Genomic DNA, 23,531 nt, shown 5'->3' with positions numbered 1-23,531 from the left:
CACTTGACCCCATCAAGTTCGGATTCGTCAAGGGCAGATCTTGCCTGTTGAACCTAGCTGACTTCTTTGAGACTGTCACCAAGGACCTGGATGAGGGAAAGTCAGTGCATAAAGCTTACCTTGACTTGGCCAATGCCTTTGACGCAACCCCCCACTTAGGCATCATAAAAAGCTAACACAACTTGGAGTTAATCCCTATCTCATCAGGTGGGTGACCAACTGGCTCACCAACAGGACCCTCAAAGTCAAAATAGGCACTTCCACTTCTGATAGCAGACCTGTCACTAGTAGAGTTCCCCAGAGATCTGTCCTGGGACCCCTACTGTTTGGCATCTACTTCTCAAAGGGACAGGAAAAGACAAAGAGCCTGTGGTTGACCAAGTTTGCGAATGACTTTATGTTGGGTGCTGTCACTGACTCCCCAAATGATGTTAACACACTGCAAAAGGGTCTCACAGCAACTAATGACTGGTGCCAAAGTCATGGCCTCCAGCTAAATGCAAAAAAATGTATCATCATACCATACAGCAAAAACACGACCCCTACTGATTATCACATCAGTGACAACCTACTAAGCACACAACCTGTGGCGAGAGACCTGGGCACCGAGGTTGATAACAGCCTCACATTCAACCATCATGTAGCAGCAGTAGTCAGAAAAGCCTTTTACTTGGTTCATCTCATAAGTAAAGGGATTGCTTCCAGAAAAAAGGAGGTTATTACCTCTCTATACTTCTCCCTCATTTGACCAATAATTGAGTATAACTCCCCATTTGGAATGTACCTCTCCAAACATCTGCACCAAGAAAGGCCACTGAAATACCTCACAAACAGAATCTATGGCCTCCAACACCTGTCCTATGCAGACAGGCTCAAATCACTATCACTCTACTCGGTATCATGCAGATTGCTGAGGTGATCTGTGTCTTGCATACAAGGCAAACTCGGACCCTGCCCTACTAGAGCTGCTCCATATCCATAAGTCTTACTCCTCACGTACTACTATGATCCTATATAGGATGAGTTATGCAGTGTTGTTAGTACCAATGATCTTTTCTAGATGCTGATTTTATATTCCAGGTTTATGAAAGGAAATTTACCTTTTATTTGCTAAAAATCCATAGTGGTATGATCAGTCAAAAGGGTTATGTCTCTGTAAATGGACAAACTACATCCAGGATATCAATGGGTGAACTGTTCATATCTGTTTGAGAGCTTTCCAATGATGTATGGCAGGAGGTGGAAACATACTGCTGTTTTGTGATATTGCATAAGCAAATACAATGGCAATATTTCCAAAAAATATTAATATACCAAACCATTTGTTTTCCTGTAGGTTGTGCAGCTTTTATTAAATTAATGCAGTTATGAACATATTGCCAATAGTTAAAACCCCTTTAGTAGACACACATTTATATCTCAAAATGCCATTAAATTACCCACTACGTTTTAATGTCATTCTTTTTGGCAGCCACTGCTTGCATACGCCACTCCAACATGACAATACCCTAGTCTATTTTTTATTTTTAATGTAAACATGGAAAATATACAAACAATGTTTAATAATCCAACTATGTATATCCCACGCTAATTGCTTAACTATGCATGTTTATCAAATCATGTCAGCTTGTAGGTGCCACCTTACTGCTTTAGTAGCAAGATTTCAAAAATTAGACTTAAATGCTTAATGCGTATTGTCATCTCAGGAGAATAGGGAAGCCTCCTATAAAGACAAGTCTATTTTTGCAAAATGCACAGGAATTCCAATTTCCCAATGATTATACTATTGTAGGACGCAATCTGCTCCAAGGGTGCTACAGCCTGGGGAAGGGAGAATTTCCCATGTAGTGATTTTCTTCATGATCTCCTTCTTAAGCAGTCTGTTTTTGTAGTCGGCCGCAGTTGCAGAACTGCCTGTTGCAACCATTGTGTGCAATCATTTCTATACTGCAGAGAAAAAAAATAAAATATGTTGTTTTAAGCAAGAACATTGCCATTTGGTCTGCTTTACAACAGTGATGCCTACATGAAGATATGTCACTTTGCTTAATTATTTATTTGTTGTGTTAGAAAATGAATCAAGCAAGGTTAATGATACTTTTTGAAGGAAAATAAAACACGTATTTATTGAATGCCAAGAAATCCACTACGCACAGATAATAAAATTATGCATGCTGAGATCATCTTCAGCAATTTTCTAAGGTTGAACTTAAAAAAGAATTAAACTTAATGCTGTGTTTTTGCCATAACAACGCAAATGCACAAAGTTCACTTGAGCATTGATGTTGCTTTTTATTGTTTTAATTGTAACACAGGTGCACCCATTGTCAGCATAAACACTACACGGCTGTATATCTGCTGTACTCCCCCATACTCTGTATTTTCTCCCATTTGAAATCTATATCCAGCGATAGACGTCGGGTAATGCAATGTACATATTAAATAAATGAAATGATGCATATATGGATAAGTGTAAATGTTAGTATCGTTTTATAATTAGAAGTTTCTTTGTCACAAATTCAGCCTTGTCATATGATCAGGATAACATCCCTGCAACCCTACAGGTGTTAGGACCATAGACTACGACTCCATGATAGTGTCCACTAAATACGGTACCATTGTACCTGTAATTTCGTCTTTCTCCCTTGGTATATGGTATTGATTATCCCTATTCATAGTGTACAAACTTGAATATGTGCCCCTGAATGCTGTCTACAAAACCATTTGTTCTCCTGTAGGTTGCACAGCTTTTATGAAATGAATGCAGCTATGAACATATTACTAATAGTTAAAACCCATTTACTAAACAAATATTTATATCTGAAAATGTCATTACACTACCCACTATGTTTTAATGTAATTTTTTCTGGCACCCATTGCTTACATACAAGCACCTATTTTGCCTGAATGATGTCATCCATTACTTAAAAGGTAACACCTTGGGTTAGTGGTGTCTGACTATAGTAAGATGTTGACTCTCACTTTGTTTGTCTTTAATGTTCAGGTTTACTGATATTTATTCTACAGATGCTTTTATCAGAGCTACTTAAAATATTTTTTCTACATGTTTTCTTCTTTGCGTCTCCTCTAAAATGGGATATGCCCAGCAAGGCTAAATTGTATAGGAAACTGCAAATAAATAGAATAAAATCAAATAAAAATTGACCAATGGTCAAGTAATTTAAATGGGGACAGCATACCCCCCCCCACACACAAATTAGACCAAGGTTGCTGATTGGGGCATTTACATCAGCTGGGTCTTCTACAAATATAGATGAATTCCATTCAGCCATTTGACAGCTGGCTTTCCGTATGCAATTTGAATGAATTCAGAACACAGAAAGTTATGCTGTTCCATCCTTAACTAATGACAGGGCACTATGATATAACTTACCCAAGTTACTGTGAACTCTCAGTTAGATATATTAAGTTTGGGGTAGGGCTACAGGGTCAGAGGCTTAGCTATTCTGGTTTTGGATTTCATTCATTCATTTATTCCTTCATTGTTTTCCAGTATCCACTTTATCTTATCAAGGTTGCAAAGAAGTTAGAACCTATCCAGGTAACCAACATGCATATGGTACAGAAACAAGCCTGGCTGAGATGCAAGTACTTTGGAGGATGCAAAGATACTTATGGGCAACATGGTGAATCTGCAGTTTGGTTGCCAGCATGATAAACAAAAAATGGATGCAGGGAAATTAGTTTAAGTTGCAGTCAACAGGGTGCTGCTGTAAAACCATAATAAATAATTTCAGAGATGTAAATGAAATGTGTGCAGTCTCTTCAAAAGCAAATTGCAGCAATATGACAGTCTTTGATTTAGAGTTGAGACTAATACAATAAAATGAGTTCTATATTTCATTATCATTCATTAGTATATTGTGAAACTCTCGCTAAGAATAAGAGTCGCACACAAGAGCCTGTGCTGCTGTCTCTATCAGCTTTACGTTCAGACTGTAGAACAGTGTACAGGAAAGCAGATCACATGATATCCTCACAGCTGCTTTGAAATGACGCTAAAGTGCCAAATACCTAAAGTGTATTCATGCTTTGAATCAGGTGTAAGTACCAAACTTTTAGAGTCACATACTATCTTCTTACCATATCTAAAACCAAATTATACAGTTTTTATGCAATAAATAAACTGCTTGCGCATTTTATTTCATTGATAAGGATGGCTCCTTGAAAATGTTCTTGGAGCTAAAATCTCCTTGGCATCATGAAAAGCTGAATCTATAAAGCTTCACTACTTAGGCTACAGTAGTTCCACGCTAAATGCATCAGCTGGAGTTTTATCTCCCAGAAAGAAAAGCTGTCATGTCGACATTCACTAGTGCACCCTTACAGATGGAGCTATGACATTGAATGACCTCATGTCAATGAGCACCACTTATATGCTGGAGCTGGTATACAGGCAGGCTGCCTGACAATAATACTAGGTTGGTCATAAAGATAGCGCTACTGTGCTTCAGAACTTCAAGCCAGACTTAGCAGCCCTGCCAAGTCCTCAAACAGTCTTGGCATTGTGCTCAGTTAGGGTAGTGTGGTTCATAAATATTGAATGCTACTAAACTGTATTACCTAGTCTGGATATAGTAGACTCCCATTTAATTCAATAATTCAGTGCTGCATGGTATTGAAATGGGCAGATCTTGCCCCCAGATGATGTAATCCTAGGGGCAGGTTGGCTTTTACTGTTTGGTGTAACAAAAGCCGGGTGAAAAAGGCTGTGTGCTCTTACTACTACAATGTTTCAGAAGATGGCCTGAGGTCATGTGGATCTATACATACCCGTGCCAGGCTTCAGCACATTGACTGCCTTATTCATCCAATCACTGTGTTTAGCTGTTTCTTAATCATGTCCGTCCTCTCCATTCTATACAACTCCCTTTCGTTTCTATTTTTCAGGGTTACTGGAACTTTCCTTGGTGAATATACAACTGTTTAAAAAGACAGGCTCTAGCTGCATATGATGAACTCATGGAAAGTATCCTAAACTAGAAAATAAACTTCATGAGCCGTGAAACAAGTCATCACACTTTGCACATACATCATGAATTCTTTTCACCATGCAAAGATTCTAACAAGTCACATGACTCAGTAAAGGTGCTCCTGTTCCAGCCATCTAGAAATGAATCTAGTTTTTCTTCTTATATTATCAAGTAAGCATTTTCTGACCCAGTGATGACACTTGATGTCCAAGATAAGTAAGGAGCTTCAACATATAATGCTTCTTACTCTCTTTCAGCACATCACTTTGAAATTTGACCAAACTCTCCATTCAACTTAGCACAAATTGCTAATATCCCATACATTGATTTTGAGCTACTCTGTTCACATTTCTGAAAGATCTTCTTTGAAAACTCTCTGTTATCTTCTTGTGCAGTATTCACTCTTTTACAATGTCATTTTCATGGCTTTATTCAAATGCTTGCATTATCTTCTGTTGCAAATTCATTTTTCGGATACTATATAGTTTCCCTATATATGCCATAGGGCCATTTGATGAGGTTCTGGGTGTCTGAATACAATTGGCCATAGTCACATTTCCTAATGCCTAAATTAGAATAAGCACCCCCTAATACTCAGCCTGCACTTATCACAAAACGCTCACAAACTACAAATCAATGAAAACAACATTTGCAGATTTGTACTTATGGCTGACTCCAACACACAGTACTGTGACCTACTGGAAAAATGCAACTGGTTACCTATCACTAAGGCCACTCAGAGACTCAAACTACAACCTCAGTAGCAATCAAGATGATACCCTTACTCTGTCCTGAGCAAAATTCAGGGTAGACATTGATGAAAGAGCCTTCTCTAAACTAGACCCTGCACTACAGAACCACCTCACAAATTGACAAAAAATACTGGAAATAAACTTATAGGTACCAGAAAAGAAAGACCAGGATCCACACTTTCAGTAAATTTAGTGCTTTTGTTTTTTTAATAAAAACTTCATCAAATTGAATAAAAAACAGCCAGACTTTGACTTTACAGGCCTTTAAAACTACTCTAATTGACTAGTAAGTTAATGAATCTAGATGGATACTCTTTCTTGGTGCAGGCTACTGCAACACAATGCTTCTTTGGTATACCTTAATGAGGTATACCTTACTACTAGAACAACCATACTGACAACACGAAGTACACCAGGATAATCCAAGAAAAAAATATCTTTAATTAAGATTATGTGCTTTTGTCTGCATAAAAGTTGGATCAGACTTCATCAGAATCCTGGTACACCTCATCTTAGTGTAGTTGTTATATATATATATATATATATATATATATATATATATATATATATATTTTTTTTTTTTTTTTTTGGTTCCTGGTTACTTTACACACTGATGTGGAACAAACATTTGTTGTATTTTTTACCATACTAATCTCCAGTGTTACATTTGGTCATTGTAGTGTAGTAATTGCAAATGTTTACACATCTAAATTGAATTATTTGAATAATACATATAACAAAAAAACTTTACTTTGATTTTAGAATGTGTTTTATATTGTTTTATGGGTGGCAGTGGTGCAGCAGATAGCATTGTTGCTTTACGGCAAGAGGTTCCCTGGTTGGATTCTCAGCTGGGGTACCTTCTGTGTGGAGTCTGCATATCTTCCCTGTGTTCACATGGGTTTCCTCCAGGTGCTCCAGTTTCCTCCTATATTCCAAAGACACACAGTAGATGGACTGGACACTCTAAATTGGCCATAGGTGAATGTGCTGGGTGTGGAAGATCTACTGTGGCAGGGCTAACCAACCAGCAGTGTAAACCATGGCTCTAGATGATTGTCACTGTTGTATGATATCCCGACTCTCATGTACAAAAATGCAGAAAAGGGCTTATGGATGGATGGATTTTATAATGTTTTATACTCTCAGGAGACCTGCTTTTACCATTGTGTGTCTGCGTACCTATTGTGTATCTTTGTATGTATCTGTATTACCTTCATACACCTTTGATTTTTATTGTACCATTATATGCACTCAGTTAAAGATTTATTGTGATTGTTTCAGGGTGTGGTTTAGGTCAGGGGTAGATACATAAGGTATGATTTTTTTTTCTCTTCTTTCTTTATTCTTCTGGATGATGAGGAAAGGATTGTCAAGATTAATTTTCTTTTCTTTTTTTTTTTTTCCTTTTGCATCAGTCAGATTTTAGCTTCACCGGAGTGGTGGTTAGTGCTTGGTGTACCCAGAACATGAACCTCTGTGTTACAGCACAGAGAAATGAAGCAACGGTAGAATTTACGGCCTTGTCGGTTTCTTCTGAGTACTAAGCATGAAGGCTAGTGTTACTGCAATGGTTGTTATGGAGCTCTGCTTGAAATATGAGTTGCTGCTTGAATCTTTGCAAAGGGTATACCGGAGTGTATTCTATGTGATGGACATGGCAGGCGTTTGACTGCACTTTTGAAGGCCATGAAATTGATTAATTTACAGGATTTTTTTATACATTTATATTTTTCCTCAGCTCTGTTATTGATATGATTATTTGAAGATATTAAGACATGATTTTGTAGTGTCAAGGAGTATTTTCTGTGTTTTCACTGTTTTTTAGGAGGAGCTCCACAGATGATGATGGGGGGGGGGGGGGGTCACTTATTTCCTGCTGCCTTTTTAGGATTTTTCCATTTGCCTATATGCTATTGTGTAAGGTGGGTCATTTCTTTCTTGTTCTTTGTAATATATTGTTTACAGTTTTTGAGAGGCTTTTGTTTTTCAAATTCTTGTTTTCTAGTTCTGTGATTTTTAAGTTTTTTTCTTTATTTGTTGCTTACTGCACTGGTTCTGTGGTTGACTGCTGTATGAAAATAGATGTTTTGCTGTCATTAATGCATTTTTGTGGTGAATATGATTATTTTTATTAATAATTACTTTGATGATTGTTTATATTTACTGATTCTGGTAGATTTTTATTTAAGGTCTTTTCTTTCCATTTTTTGTGAGGAACGTAGATTTATGTAGCAAATCTGTTTTATCTAATTTTATGTTAAAGTTTTATTTGGGAAAAGAAATTTGAGTTTAATGTAAATCTGCTTATTTCCCTTTCACTTTATGTGGGTTGGTTAGAGGTGGATTTACTGTCATGGTTCTGCTCAATGCAGCTGTAGCCCATACAATTTTGTTGGTGTTATTATTGTGTAATATTAATTGCTGAAGATATAGATTAGACGAGGAAAAAATTGTGACAGCATGGGAAAGGCAAAAGCACTTTTGTAATAACATGGACATTGTGAATGCAACGGTTTCATTGATACTGAAACCTAGATGTGCACACCTCAAAATCTCAAAACATTAAACCAAAATGACTGAAGTATGGAAAGCTAAAATCAAAAAAATTTACAGCACACAATTCTACTAAATAATACATATTTGTATTAAATATCTTTTTAGAGGTGCGAGCCCACTTTGAAACATGCATTTGTGAAGTTGATCACTTCAGCCCCTACCAGCCCAGTTTTTATATTCTTACACCAGATTTACATAACGTCAAAGAGAGAGAAATTAGTGTTTTTATGAAAATGTAAATATTTCACTTTCCATTATACTTTGTGACCTTGAAGTGAGAATGAAGTTGCAGGGGTGTGATTAAGTTGCAGGATTGTTGGAACATCAAAAAAGCATTTATATAAACTTTGTATGTTCAGGTATTGGGAGTCTGAATGGATGTTTCTCCATTATCATGGGACCATAAGATCATAAGAGGTTACTACGCTAGCAGCACCAGTGCCCTTAAAAGCCCAGCCAAGTTCAACCCATGTTCCCAACAGTGTCTGGTTCGAGAAGATGCTAAAATTACCTCCTACTGCCCCTGTCCAAGAAGGACACAGGTGAAACTCCCCAGGGTGAATTTTTGGTTAACCATGCAATCATCCAAATCACACTTAAATAGGACCAACAAGGGGCTTTGTTTAACATGAATAGGAAGCTTGTTCCAAAGGTAGGGCAACCTCTGTGAGACAAATCTGTCTCTGCAGCAAGTTTTGTTGATGTTACATACCAGGTTAAGGTCTTTTGACCGAGTGACCCATGTGCCATTTGACTTATGAATGTGCAATATTTGCATTAAAGCTGAGCCAGAGATTGCTCTATATGCAAGGCACAGGTTGCCTCTGAGTAGTCTATATGACACAGAATAAAGTCACAATAATTTCAATCTGTCTGCATAAGACAGAGCTTGAAGACCCTGAATTTTCTTTGTAAGGAACCTTTGTGTGTGGTCTCACCAATTGCTGCAGATGTTTGGAAAGGAACATACCAAAGGGAACATTGTACTCTGTTACTGGCCTGATGACGGAAATGTACAAGGGGGTTATAACCAATTTTTGTTTCTGGAGGCAATGCCCTTACTTATGAGATGAGCAATATAAAATGCCCTTCTTACCACTGTGGAGACATAGTTGTCAAAGGTAAGGTTGCTGTCAACTTGTGTGCCTAGATCTCTCATTTTTTTATATTAAGTTTAAGACCATGCTTTGGCACCAGTCATTAGTCTGTGTAAGACCTCCTTGCAGGATGTTGACATCCCTAGGGGTTTCAATGATTGCTCCCAGTTTGCAGTCATCAGCAAACGTTGTCAGCCACAGTATTTTAGTTTTAGCCTGTACTTCAGAGAAGTAGATTCTAAACCATAGGGGTCCCAGAGCCGATCCCTATGGAACACCACTGGTCACGGGTCTGCTGGAGGAGGTGGAGTGCCCTATTTAGGATCATAGGAGGTCACCAGACTAATGGCCCTGGGGCCCTTACAAGCATAGCCAAGAGTTTATCCCCAAAAAAAGAAACCTCAGTCAGCACCTGTTGCCCCTGTCAATGAAGGACAGAGGTGGAACCCTTGGGACAAATTTCTGTTTTCCCATCCACTCATCAAGGTTGCGCTTGAAGAGGGTCAGCAACCTACTCTGTTTGACATACATGGGAAGTCTATTCCAGAGCCAGGGCAGCCTCTGAGAGACAAACCTGTCTCTCCAGCAGGTCTAATTAATGTTGCATATTAGATTTAAGCCTTTCAAGTGGGTAATGCACGAGGAATTAGACTTACAGATATGGAGCAACTCTAGTAGGGCAGAGTCCTAGATTGCCTTGTAGGCAGTTTTGACCGTATGAGTTTTATCAGTGAGCCAGTTTGCAACCCACCTGACAATGTATGTGCTGATACCCAGCTGGGTGAGTTTATCAATGATGCCTGAGTAGGGGATTGTGTCAATGACCTTGATTAAGTATAGGTAGGCTGCATGCACACATTTGCACTTGCCTAGGATTTTGGTGACTGTCTCGAAGAAGTCCACCAAGTTTAACAGGCATGATCTTCCCTTGACAAAGTAAAACTGGGTGGGGTCAAGTGTTTGGAGATTTCCTCTATCATTGTTAATAAGGTCTATCATGATTCATTACATGGCCTTGCAGATAAGGTTGGTCAGGCTAATGGATCTATAGTTCCCAGGGTCCATGGATACACCCCTTTGTGCAAAGGGATGATTGTAGCTGTTTTCTTTTCCTCTGGGCAAAGTCAGTGCTTAGGTTGTGATTGAAAAGCATGCCCAATGGTGATGCTAATTTTTATTTTAAGTCATGTAGAACACATCCCAGAATGCTGTCTGGTCCCACAGAGGCTATGTTTTTGACCTTGGAAAAGGTCACACTCATACTGCTCTCATTACATGGGAAATGGCATATCTATGTATTTGTATTTAGTAGCTGCATTTTGGGGATTCCTATCACAATATTCTCAACTTCACAAGTGAGAAAAATGAGCTTCAAATGCACCATTAAGATAATGTAGTGTGGAGATCACTGTTACAGTTTTGGAGCTTTTTGTGGGGGTAGGCAATCCCCAGCACCATCCAACATGATAGATGTGCAGTGCTCCCTAGACTCCTACAAATTCCAGGGTCTTTGCACCGCAGAGAAGGTAGAATACTCCAAACATAGTGCAGATTCATCCAAATTCACTACAATGGTCTCATAATTATCAGAACTGCAATTATAGTCCACTAAATTACATGACAAATCCCCCTTTTGTACCTATCAATTGTTTTGGAAACATTAATGAGAATGAGTTTGTCTATACACATCCAGTGCCTCCTCCGGTATCTTGTTTCCCACAACTATTAAAAATACTATGTATAGATTAAAGTGTATCTATATTCACTTATTCTGCCTATGAATTTGTACTGACTGCATTATGCTGTGCTTGTTGCATAATTTTTGTATTATTGCATACATTGAGACACTTTCTAAATGAAATGGAGTAAGTGAAGGAGAGACCCTCAACCATTCTGTTTTCTCTACTCTGAATGAACAAAGATTTCCACCAGCTCCCTGGGATGAGATTACCACAAGGAGGCATGGTTCACCTAATTCAATATCATGCAGTAACAAATATTGGATTACCAGGAGTCTTGCTATACCAGTAATAGATAACAAGAGCCTATAACATTTAAAATGAATGGCTCTCATTATCTCCGCCTAGCATAGTATGAACTTACTTGAGGACATGGTAGGCCTGCTAAGTCACTTACCTGAGGACATGGTTGGTCTTCTGGGTCACTTACCTTATGGATATGGTAGGCCTGCTAAGTCACTTACCTGAGGACATGGCAGGCCTGCTGAATCACTTACCTGAGGACATGGTAGGCCTGTTGAGTCACTTACCTGAGGACATGGTAGGCCTGTTGAGTCAGCTGCACACCTTCACCTGCATGGGAAACCTGGTTTTGCAGGCAGGTTGCCTGTCTATGGTACCAAGTTTGACATAAAGGTAGAGTTGCATGGCCATGAGGCCATCCGATGCAGGAGTTCTACCTATTGGATGGACTGATAAATGAAAGTATTAAGGACTTCCACAAACATCATGTCTACATTTTCCCCATCTGTAACAAGGGACAGGCATGTGGGCCCTCTAGCTGAGCAGGAAATTAAAGTATTCTTTTGTGGTGATGTTTTAAGTGTCCAAGTAGTTAAGAGTTCGGAAAAAGTTAATTTTCCCAGGCACCCCCCATCAAGCATTCTGGCTTCCCACCATGTACTGCCTGCAATACCCAGTACCATATACACTTCACTTAAACTTCTCATTGACTTCAGTGGTCTTTTGCAACAATTCAGTCTCAAATATTAGTGAACCTTGCCAATATACAATGCTGAATTAATCTGACATAGTGAGCCCAGGTTCTTCTTTCCAACTGGGCATAGAACTCCAGCAGTACCCCGAGATCTGGCGGATCCCTAACTGCTGGAGTCAGATGCACAGACTAACTTCTCAGTGTAGCATGTTACTCAATGCCCAAGTCCTTTTGAAATCCATCACATTATCTATGTGAAATGTCAATTGTGCTGTTGGTGCCTGACTATTTCAATGCTTATGTCCCTCTGGCGGAACCTAAAAATGGTCCAGGTGGATCAGTGTTCTAGCCATTTAACAAATTAATATAAATGAGGTTGCACAGCAATGGATTTCTTTATTTTCACTAGTAAAAGTAGGAACACATGCATTATTGTTAACAAAAACCCACTTTGTAATAACATACTGGTACATGAGAAATGAATTAGTTGTACTGGTCTGCTGGTTTAATGTGGATATTGGATCTCTTTCTATTCTTTGGCATTTTTTTGCATAATGTACAGGTTTGTATCTCATACCAGTGCACACTGAATCCCTCTCCATTTTCCACACGTAGACAAGGCAGATTTCAGGCATTTACATATTTGAGATTTTCACTTTAGCCTTGTCTACATTGGGAATTAATGTTTAGTCTTGCCTCATATTTATGTGAGGGTAAATGTTTTGTTCACTTTTGTATATTATGTAGGTAAAATGCATCTACTATCTCATTAATCTGTATTGCATAGTTGAGTTTCTGAGCCATAATAACACCAGAAAAGAAGACAACATTATGACCATTTACAAGACTCCTGTTAGTGATATACCTAACCACATAAATGTGTTATCATACATTTGGGTAAATTAGTACTGGTATTGCTTTGCACTCCAGCCTTGGTCTGTAATTAAATCACTGAATGAATTGGTCAGGTATGTGGTGCAGAGTGATAAATCCCTGACCGAGAACCAGATGATTACTGACTGATAATCAGCCAGGTGCTGTAGGAGCCACCCAGGGATGGTGGGAGTGAATGGACCACACTGTCTCATCCTTCCTGGGGAGGAGGATGGTAGCTCAGTCCCCTGCAACATTGACACCTGAAGGAACCTGGCTGTCACAGCAGGTGCAGCACAAAGGACTGAGGACAAGTACAACCCAACAGTACTTTCTCACTGTGCATGGACTGGGCATTGGGTTTGCATAAAAGTGTGCATGCTAAAGGTGTCTGGATCTGTGGAATTTCTATGCATGCAATCATGGGGGAAATGAAGGAGTAGGGCTATATAGATAGCTCTGATGGTAGCCTGGTTAAGTCTCTCTTCATGACAAAGGTCACTGTGACACATGGGGAAAACTAATGATAAGCTGGTAAAGGACAGAAAAACATCTAGACAAAAAAAATGAAGCAGGTTCCCCCACTTCCAAGTGATATGTAATTAAGGTATTGTATGAATCAAAACCTCATAGATCCTTCACTAAACTTCCTATGGTTGAAGCAATTTTAATGTCATTTCCTTTTGCTTTTAAAATTTATATAACAGCACAATTTTTTTTCAGGTTGTGGAAACCCAGTATATAATTCTCGGATCGTTGGTGGATCTAATGCCCAGGAGGGAAAATGGCCATGGCAGATTAGCTTACAAAAGAATAATGCACACATCTGTGGAGGGTCAATTATTACTGAGAGCTGGGTAGTGACAGCTGCACATTGTCTGCAAGGGTAAGTGCTACAGTTGTCTCCCCCTGGTGACATAAGTTGGCATAACACATTTTAGTGCATTCCTTACTGAGCATTCTGCAGCTGCTAAGCCATACAGGAGTTTTGTTTAGTAAAGCAACATCATTAAGGAACAAGAAACTATTAATAAGGACTACTGGACAGTGGTTGTGTAATAACATGCTACTACCTAATGCACTAGTTCCATTCAGCACAACCATTAGCCCCTATTGTACTGATAAGTGATAATTACCCTGCACCTTAACAGGTAAGTAATGCACTGTTCTGATGCAAGGACGTACACCACGTCTGACCTCACAAAGTTATACAGTTCCATTCTCATCTAATAAATGACTGATAGTCCATCTATATTTTAGGATTTTATTTAATTTTGTAATTATATTTCTGTTCTGTTTTGTGGAAATTCCCTCCCTAAACTTCCACTGAAAACAGTACTCAATCCAGAGACATAAAAAATACTGAGTATATTATCCAGTGAGACGAACTGGCCTGCACATTTATTTGTTAGTTAGTTAGTTAGTTAGTTAGTTAGTTAGTTAGTTAGTTAGTTAGTTAGTCAGTCAGTTAGTTAGTTAGTTAGTTAGTTAGTTAGTTAGTCAGTTAGTCAGTTAGTCAGTTAGTCAGTCAGTCAGTCAGTTAGTTAGTTAGTTAGTTAGTTAGTTAGTTAGTTAGTTAGTTAGTTAGTTTGTTAAATGTATTAACTGGGAGAATGAACTGGTGCTTCTTCAACTCTTTTCAGCCAAGGATATGTGTAAGTTCATGTAAACCAGCATGTTTTTGGAAGCTTGGAAAAAAAAACACAACAGCACATGGAGAAGACCTGCCCTAATACCCAGGAAATATACCACTCCCCACAAATAATGTCCAGAGATTGAGTGAACCCTTTAGCTGAGAAGCAGCTAAGTTACTAAGTCACCATGCTGTCCAACTTTTTTAAAACTATATTAAGAATGCTGACTGATTTGCTCAGGGTCACAAATTAAAAAAAAACAGATGTTCTAGGTATCTGCTTTATCTACTTCGAATTTACCAAACTGTCATTTACTGACCTGCAAATTTGAAATCTTGCTTTTCAGTCTTACCAGTTTCCACCCTCACATTTTACTATCTATTTCAGGTTTTGTACGCAGTCTGGTATGGACATCTGTGCCCTGTGGAAAGGTATCATGAAAATAAGATTGCAAAAGAAATGCAAGACTTCAACAGGCCTGATGGCACAGAGGGAGGGTGTCTGGGTCTGCCACCAGTGAGCTCCATTTGGAAATTAATTTGGACCACTGGTAGGGCTGACTGGGTAAGGATAGGATGGACAGCTGAGGGTCAGCTCTCTTATCCCAGAAGGGAGGTTTTTGGCAAACATGATTGACCTTTGGGGGAGACCAGAAGCCTTGGGGTATTGAAAATCTTGGCATCATTGAAGTAGCCAATCCCACTGTCAGGTACCTTCACTAACTTGTCACATGTGTGAAGGCTCTCAGAAACATGCTCACAATTCACAGTTAGATCTCTGGTTCCTGGGGCCAATAATGAGTTTTTACTAGGAGTCAGGGGTACCCTGTTTTGAAGGGGTGCTAGAAAGACATGGGTATTGGCAAGTATGAAATCTTGGCAAGCAGCCAGGTGCTGTGTTTGGATTGGTGGGGGGCAGTGCAATAAAAATGCAATGAATTTTAAAACTTACTACAATGTCATTAATGCATTTTTGTAAGGATGCTGAATCTCATGTCATGAAGGGCTGTACCCAATCCCCTGCAATCCCTATGTACTAATTCCAAGATTGCTGTATGTTGAATTAGGGGGAATACCAAGGTAGCACAACTTTGGACTCATTCTATAGTTCCCATAGATACACTTTCAGTCTCACAGTTTCATGGATCACAGCTACAATGTTTGGAATTTCAACAGTAACCCAACAGGCTCATATTACCTGCATGTATCAGCATATCACACTATAGTCACATATAGTCTAGGCCAACATTTATTTATTTTATTTATTTATTGTATTTGTTTACTGGGATAGTCATACTGGGCAGAAAGTTACCCCTTTTCAGTAGAGGCTCAGGGAGAAAAAGCCCAGAAAAATGCCAGCATTACATCAAGAACATAGTAAACAGAGGTGTGCAAGTAATCAACAAATATACAAATTTTAAACACAGTATCATTAATTAATAGAAGCATCATGTAATAAGCTATGAAACTTTCCCCGGGGTGTTTGTGCTATAAAATGTAAAGTAAAAGTTTTAAATTAAATCCAAATATCTGTAATCCTTAAGTAAAGAAAATAGCGTGAAGTGTTTATGGTAAATGGGGAGATATAGTCAAGTAATGGGACACTGGAATGGCTGGGAGGGATGTTGCTGGGGAGGGGCTGCTGCAGGGTGGGTGGGCTGCTGTGGGAGGGACCTGATCCATTACCCTGCCTAGGATCCCATTTGATCATGACCTGGTTCTGAATGGCGACTGGCATAAAATGCCTTGGCAAAATCTAAGCAGGCTGTGTGAACATTGTGACTGCTCTCAGCAGCTTGTGTTACCTTTTCGACAAAGTTCACCAGGTTCATTAGATAGGATCTTCCTTTTGCACAACTAAATTGCTACATATCTAGCCTGATGAAATGTAGCAATCAGCTTGCTAAAGTTTGGAAACAGTAGCAGAAGTAATTTATTTATTTATTCATTGTTGGTGGGGAATGTATCTTAGCATGCAGTGCCAAATTAGAGGAGTGGAGCTTGTCTTTTTTATGCTTTTAACTCAGCGAGATAGCTAAGGCTCTGTTGCATGGGTATATAAATTATTGTCTAGTAGTAATCTGATATTGTCTTGAAGATGTAGTTATAGAGAGAATTAGTAGAGAGGAAAGAAAAAAAGTTAATCAACAAACTAAAGTCTTCAGTTTTTCAAAAATCATTTGCAACTTTGACATGGGGAATATAAGCAGAAATTAAATTAATTGTAAAATAGAAAAAAAATAATACAGACTCAGAAAATGAGCAGTAAGCTTTTAGTGATTAAGTGCGTGTATATGCATTCTAGTATGTAAAGTATCAGGTATTAATTTGCTTGCTTAGTCTGAGTCTTGAAAGCGACCTAAAAGGTTACTGAATAAACATGTTACCACATCAGTGGTTACTGATATACTTTCTAGTCAGCGGCAGTGGGCCAGCAGTTAGTACACTTGCCATTAATGGTAAAAGAGCAGAAGGCATTGGGCTCTATCCCTACCCCAGGTGGTTGGATTCATTTTCATTTACTGACACTGGACTACAGCATTATGGGCTGCAGCATTCCTGAGTGTGCCACCCTTCAAATAAGATGTTAGACTGTAGCCCCATCTGAGTTAGTGATAGTTCAGGTGTATGTAAAAGATCAAGTGGCATATAATGATTAGGGTAGGGAAATTTTCCCTAGTGTTCTGGCCAAATTTCTCCTAGTCTGTATAAATACTATCTCAGGTCTCTCCTGAAAAGAGGTCCTCAGCCTACTGGGACTAAACTGGTCAACAATGATAGATAGATAGATAGATAGATAGATAGATAGATAGATAGATAGATAGATAGATAGATAGATAGATAGATAGATAGATATAGACAGATAATTATTTTAGTGAAATTGCCACATATGGGTCTGTCAATAATAGAGCTCCAGGGAAAATAATATGAAAGGATTATCAGTTTTCTTTTAAACCAATTTAGTCACCTTTCTGCAGCAATATTAAGAACTTTGTGAAACTGTGAATAACCTCATTATTACTCCTATGGATGGTTATTGTTACATTTTATTATGTTAGTAAAGGATTGTCATCTATCTTTTTTTTCAGATTTACAGTTTCCTGCTGGGGTGCCATGATAGAAAGAACTCACAATACCTCACAACCTAAATTAGCTTATAAGCTACTAATTGTGCCACATTAATTCCAGCAACAGATGTCTTACTTCCTGGAAAAATATGTTCTCAACTAGGTCTTTCAGGCAGAACACTCCATTTTAAAATTAGCATTCATACTGAAATCACACTGTATGTAATTGATTGTTCTGTTACAAAAGTTAGTTATGTTTGATTATAAGTGCTTAGGTAGTTACTAGACATGCAGTGCAGGTGACCATTGAGAAGCCTAGCCTAAATACCCCATTGCACCAAAGCACTGTCTGGGCTATACATTCTCAGTTACCACTAAATAAACTATATCCCTAAATGTAAACACGTATCTTTTCATTCCTTATACCTCCTTGCTCTCCCTTCTTCACCTACTTCCTTAAAGCTATCTTATTATGTTCCCTGACTTTCTAAATATATACCATAAGCCTGTTTTTTCCTCACTTCGTATTGCAATTCCCATTTGTATTACATTAGCATACCTTTAATTTCTTTTTAAACTGTCTAAAATGTTTGTAAATATTAAATGATTGTCATAAACCCTATCAATTCTTAATGTTTTTATATTATGTCTAATTTGTTATAATTATTTAAACTGCAAATTTTTATTTTTATTTTTGAGGATTGTAAAATTATTGTTCTTAAAAATGTTTTATAATAATTTGGAGCTTTTCTCCCTGGGCCTCCACTGAAAATTGGATTCTGCCCAGTCAGACTTTCCTGGTAATCAAATATCAATAAATAAATAAATAAATACTAAAGACCCTATCCCCCTACCCTGTCTTATATAGATTCCCGAGAGGTGATCTGTGTTTATTCATTTCAGCCTGAAAATCCTTACCTTTTTCAATCTCCTTCACCTTGACTAAACCAATGGTTTGTGCAACAATCCTGCCAAAGACATACATTCATGCCTGGGGTATGTGGAAATAACCTTCATACTAGGGGTAACCAATATACTTTCAGTACAGAGGGGTATTGTGTCTAAGCTTCTTGATGGACCTTAGGTTCACATCCTCATGTTAAACTTATGGCCAATCAGCCTACGCATAGGAAGATGAGTAATTACACTTAATGCCAGGGGTTGGGGGGGTAATTGTATAGGGACTTAAGCTGCATGGAGTCAAAAATCAAGACAGCATAATGGACTTAATGGATCAATGTTGTAGGATAATAAAATGTTTGAGTTCAACAGAGCATTTATTTTGGAAGCTGACATGTTAACAAGGAAATGTGAAAGTCTCTAAGAAACTAAGAAATTTAATTTTAGATAGGAATGCACTTACTCCAAGTGTACCCTTTTACCATCAACCACCTGCCACAAGCATAAGGAATCCAGAATGAACATTGATGACCCAGAATCAGGAATGAGTCCCAATAGTAGACTGGGTTGGCTGAGGAAAGGATGAAACAAACGCAGGTGTGTTCTCTGTCCTGGTACAGGAGTGAAATTATCCATTATATATAAACAATGTCTCATGGAAGCCAAGGAGACTAACAAGACAGTACTCAGTAAGTAATAGGGAGACATGGAAGGAAGACCTGGTGCATAAGCAAGTGCCTAAGGACATGCCCAGTGCTGTCTGTGGTCATGCCATGACCGTACAGGGCTTTAAGAATTGTGCATAGTGGAATTCTGATCTACAGTGTGTATCAAATTGTACCAAAGTCTAGTAATTTACAGACGTAAGGTTCTTTTCATCGGAATGCCACTACCCACCCAAACTGGGTTATGCTGAGTGATTTCTAGGAAGCATTGGTGAAGATGAATGGTGATGTCTATGACACTGTAACAACGAGATGATCTGAAAATCATAGGTAACAAGTACAGGCAGTAGGGTGTAAAAGCATTAACACCTAGTACGAAATGCTACTACATGAATGAATTTCATCTGTAATTTCCTGTCTAGGGTGGTACACTGGTGCATTGAGAAGCATTGCTGCCTCAATATACTTGATTCTCCAGTTCATTTCTCAGATGGGGTGTATTCTCTACAAACTCTTGACTATCCTTCTTGTACTCTTATAGTTTTTTCAGGTACTTTCAGGTTCTTACCACATTCAAAAATTTCACTGTACGTCTGTAGGTGGGTTGGTGATTCTTACATGCTTTCTGTGTGTGTGTGTGTGTGTGTGTGTGTGTGTGTGTGTGTGTGTGTGTGTGTGTGTGTGTGTGTGTGTGTGAGTGTGTGTATGTGTGTATGTATGTGTGTGTGAATGCATCTTGTGATGATGTGCATGAGTTCGACCCAGGATTAGCTTTCTGATTGTTTGATAGATCCCATTTATCCCATAGCCCTGAAAAGCATAAAGCAGATACAACAGAATAAATAACTAACTGAATAACTGAATGCTAATTTGCAGTGGCATTTAGTTTATGGTCCCTGTTCTTTCATTAATAAACATAATGACACCTGCCATCTGTGTGTTATAATTTTTGGACATCTGACATGGTTATACACATGTCTATAATCATCTAATAAACAAAAGCACCATGTGAAGTAGGTCTGAAAGCAACTGTCATGTGTGTGCTAGAAATGGACTTTTGTTTTTTTCCTAGTCTACTATTAAGGACAAAATTATGAAAATGTGTCAAGGAAAGTTATGAAAACTGTCCTTCCAGCATGATTTCTACACTTTCTTTTGCGGACATTAACCTATTAATATAGTATTACAGAACATTCGTACAGTATTTTAAGTATATGCAGCAATCTTCAACTGTGGAAGGTGCATTGAAAGGGGGTTAAGTCAAAGTTGCATGCTTTGTTCCTCGTAATATGAAAACTGTAATCTATAGTATAAGTTGTGGTGGTGGAATTAATATCTCTGTATTTGATCATTCAAAATTCATACAGTGGATCATTTGCAATATATATACTGTACACACACACACATATATATATATATATATATATATATATATATATATATATATATATATATGCAGAACAGTCAACTATGCAGTTCTGTAGCAAAATGTTTCATAGATGTACCTTCAAGAAACGTATTTACTTCTAGGTGCAGGGTTATGTATACTTTAAAGGCCTGTATAGGGTACAGCCTTGCACAAAATAATCAGTATTTAGAAGGAATGGAATCTAGAATGATATCCTAAAATCAATACAATGTTCTTATGGGGATTACCAAAAGTATGTCTATGAAGCTTCTAGTATACAATTTATCACTATATTAATTTGTTTAAAGTTTTGTTATAATGATGATTTTAGAACTGTTCCAGTGTTTGAGAACATGCATTGCCAGGATTTGTATTATTATGTTTTGCTTCTTTAAGCTCTTTTTAAGCTTAAATAGATGTCTCAAAGTAACTGGTTGTAGTTTGACAACTTGTATTACTTAATGTTGTATAATTTATTTATTCACATACTTCTGAAGAGTTTGTGGCTAAATTGATAAGATGAAAACAAACTGGTATGAACACCAGTAATTGCGTGTTTTATTCGCAGTAATGGATTTCATATTATTGTGTTTTTCACGGTATTTTCATTACTTGAATTTAGTTTCCTCCATGCCTGCTCATTTTGGAACCATCTGTTAAACAATATGTCAATGTGTTGTTTCGGTTGTATGTCCTGTTTGTACTAACCTATTACTTCTAATTATTTATTCAGGAACTACTATCAAAATATAGGCCAATACAGCGTGGTCCTAGGAGGGTATCAGCTTTCTAATTCTAATAGAAACCAGCTCACACGGAAAATTAAAGAGATCATTGTTCACGAGAATTATACAAACCCAACACAAGGTTATGACATAGCTCTCCTAAAGCTTGATGTAAATGTAACATTCACAGACTATATCCTTCCAGTTTGTCTTCCTGGTTCCTCTTTCCAGTTTCCTGATGGTTTACTCTGCTGGGTTACTGGCTGGGGTGCTACACAGTCTGGAGGTAAGTACCAAGGTACCTGCCCAGAGCAGATGATATCAGACCATGAGATGGATCTACTTTTGTGGTGCAGTTTTCGGCTCAGATCATGAGGAATGTATGTTGTGTGGCTAACAAAGTCTAAAATAGTTAAAAAGTATTATAATAATCTATTCTACAAGTCTTATCTTTTGTTTAAAATTTAATTAGGTGAAACCAAATAGTAGCAGCTGCTACAGACACACACAGCATCTTAAAAATGAAAACCAAACAATAATGGAACCTAAAAAATGTGAGCTTGTGCTGCGGGGGTAAGAGAGGACCCACTTGGTGATTTACTTAACTAGCCTAGTTGTTAATAAATACAGTACATGATGGGAGGATATAGTGTGTGGCAGATATATAAATAAATGACAGATTATGTGAAATAACTATGCAGGTGACCCCACGTTCTGATAACGGGCTACAAGTTCATATATTTGCCTTATACTGCAACAAGCTACTGTATGTAGTCAAACAGGCAACTGCTGTGCAGCTGTGTGATCAAGCCCCATTTCATCCATCACAGGACACTTTTTCAGATTCTCTTTATATCCCTGCTGATAGAGTTCACAGATGTGATTATACTTAAGGAGAAAGGGTACTATCAATTTGAGTAACACGAGGGCTTTCTCTCTTGGAAGCTTTTGGTTTTGCAAACTTGTGTTGTGTCCTATTACTATAAAGGGACTTAATTAAACAAACCAAATATGGTATACAACAAGAGTTTTTCATTTGTTTTGTTTGTTTGTTTGTTTGAGGATGATTTTATGTGACCTAATTGCAGGCTATTCTGCTTCTTTTACTAAACAACTTTTCCTGATATGATTTTATTAAGATATAGTAGCTATGCTATTTATTTCAAACACTTATGGTGTCATTATGCAAGCTTTCTGCTAGGTTTGACAGGCACGCACACACACACACACACACACACACACACACACACACACACACACACACACACACACACGCACGCACACACGCACACACACACACACACACACACACACACACACACACACACACACACACACACACACACACACACACACACACACGAGTCTGCATACTTCCCTGTGTTTGTGTGGGTTTCCAATGGATGCTCGGTTTCCTCCCATATTCCAAAGACATGCATTAGGTGGATTGGATGCTTGTAAAACAAAGCCTGTCCCTCACTCTCTTCAAAAAAAATTTGGATAAATGGATGAGGAACTGTAAATTCACTGCTGGGGTACTGCCCATATCCCTTATGGACAGAGACAGTCTGTAAAATGACTCAGGGCACCAACACCTGATACTACCCCATTCCATATCTGGGGAATTAAGATGCGATCCTGTCATATCCTGGGTATTATTAGCTAGGCTTCTAAAGGGTCTTATGCCATTAGCCTAGTAATCCCCTATAAACCTATGAACCTATAAAATGACCATAGGTGTGAGTGTGCAGGTGAGTGTGTGCTATGGAAGAACAGCCACAACTGTGCTAGAAGCTCAGCAGTATGCACCTTGGCTCTAGATGATTGTCATTGTTGAAGTGACACCCCTGACCCCATGTGCAAAAATGGGAAAGGGGTTGTGGTTATATGTAGATGGAGTTTTCATTTCTATATTAAAACAAAAAGCTGCCTTACTTTGATAAATTACCAGACTTATACGTAGAAAGTGTGCATGTCACAAAGCACTATCAATAAAGTTGCAAAGCACCAATAATAATAATAATAATAATAATAATAATAATAATAATAATAATAATAACTGATTTTTTAAGTTGTGGTTGTTATTTAGTATGTTAAATGTGTTAAATAAAATTTGTCCTTTTGTCACTCTTCATATATATTCTAACTTAACTTTGAGGTTGTTTTAATTTAGAAATTCCA

General features: G+C 38.1%; 1 protein-coding gene across 1 annotated transcript in view; it reads left to right on the top strand.

Moving 5' to 3' along the window:
• The window catches only part of LOC122814339 (serine protease 27-like), an 84,990-nt gene that overhangs the window by 16,018 nt on the left and 45,441 nt on the right, over positions 1-23,531 (top strand). Inside the window, exons 3-4 of the mRNA XM_044086925.1 lie at positions 13,675-13,837; positions 21,359-21,636. Of these exons, the coding sequence (XP_043942860.1) occupies positions 13,675-13,837; positions 21,359-21,636 (441 nt within the window). The remainder of the gene's footprint in view (positions 1-13,674; positions 13,838-21,358; positions 21,637-23,531) is intronic.

This window comes from Protopterus annectens, chromosome 10.part0, assembly GCF_019279795.1.
Source record: "Protopterus annectens isolate FY-2018-M chromosome 10.part0, PAN1.0, whole genome shotgun sequence".
Lineage (NCBI taxonomy): Eukaryota > Metazoa > Chordata > Ceratodontiformes > Protopteridae > Protopterus > Protopterus annectens.
Note: the sequence above shows the minus strand (reverse complement) of the source record. Positions and strands in the feature narration are given on the sequence as shown.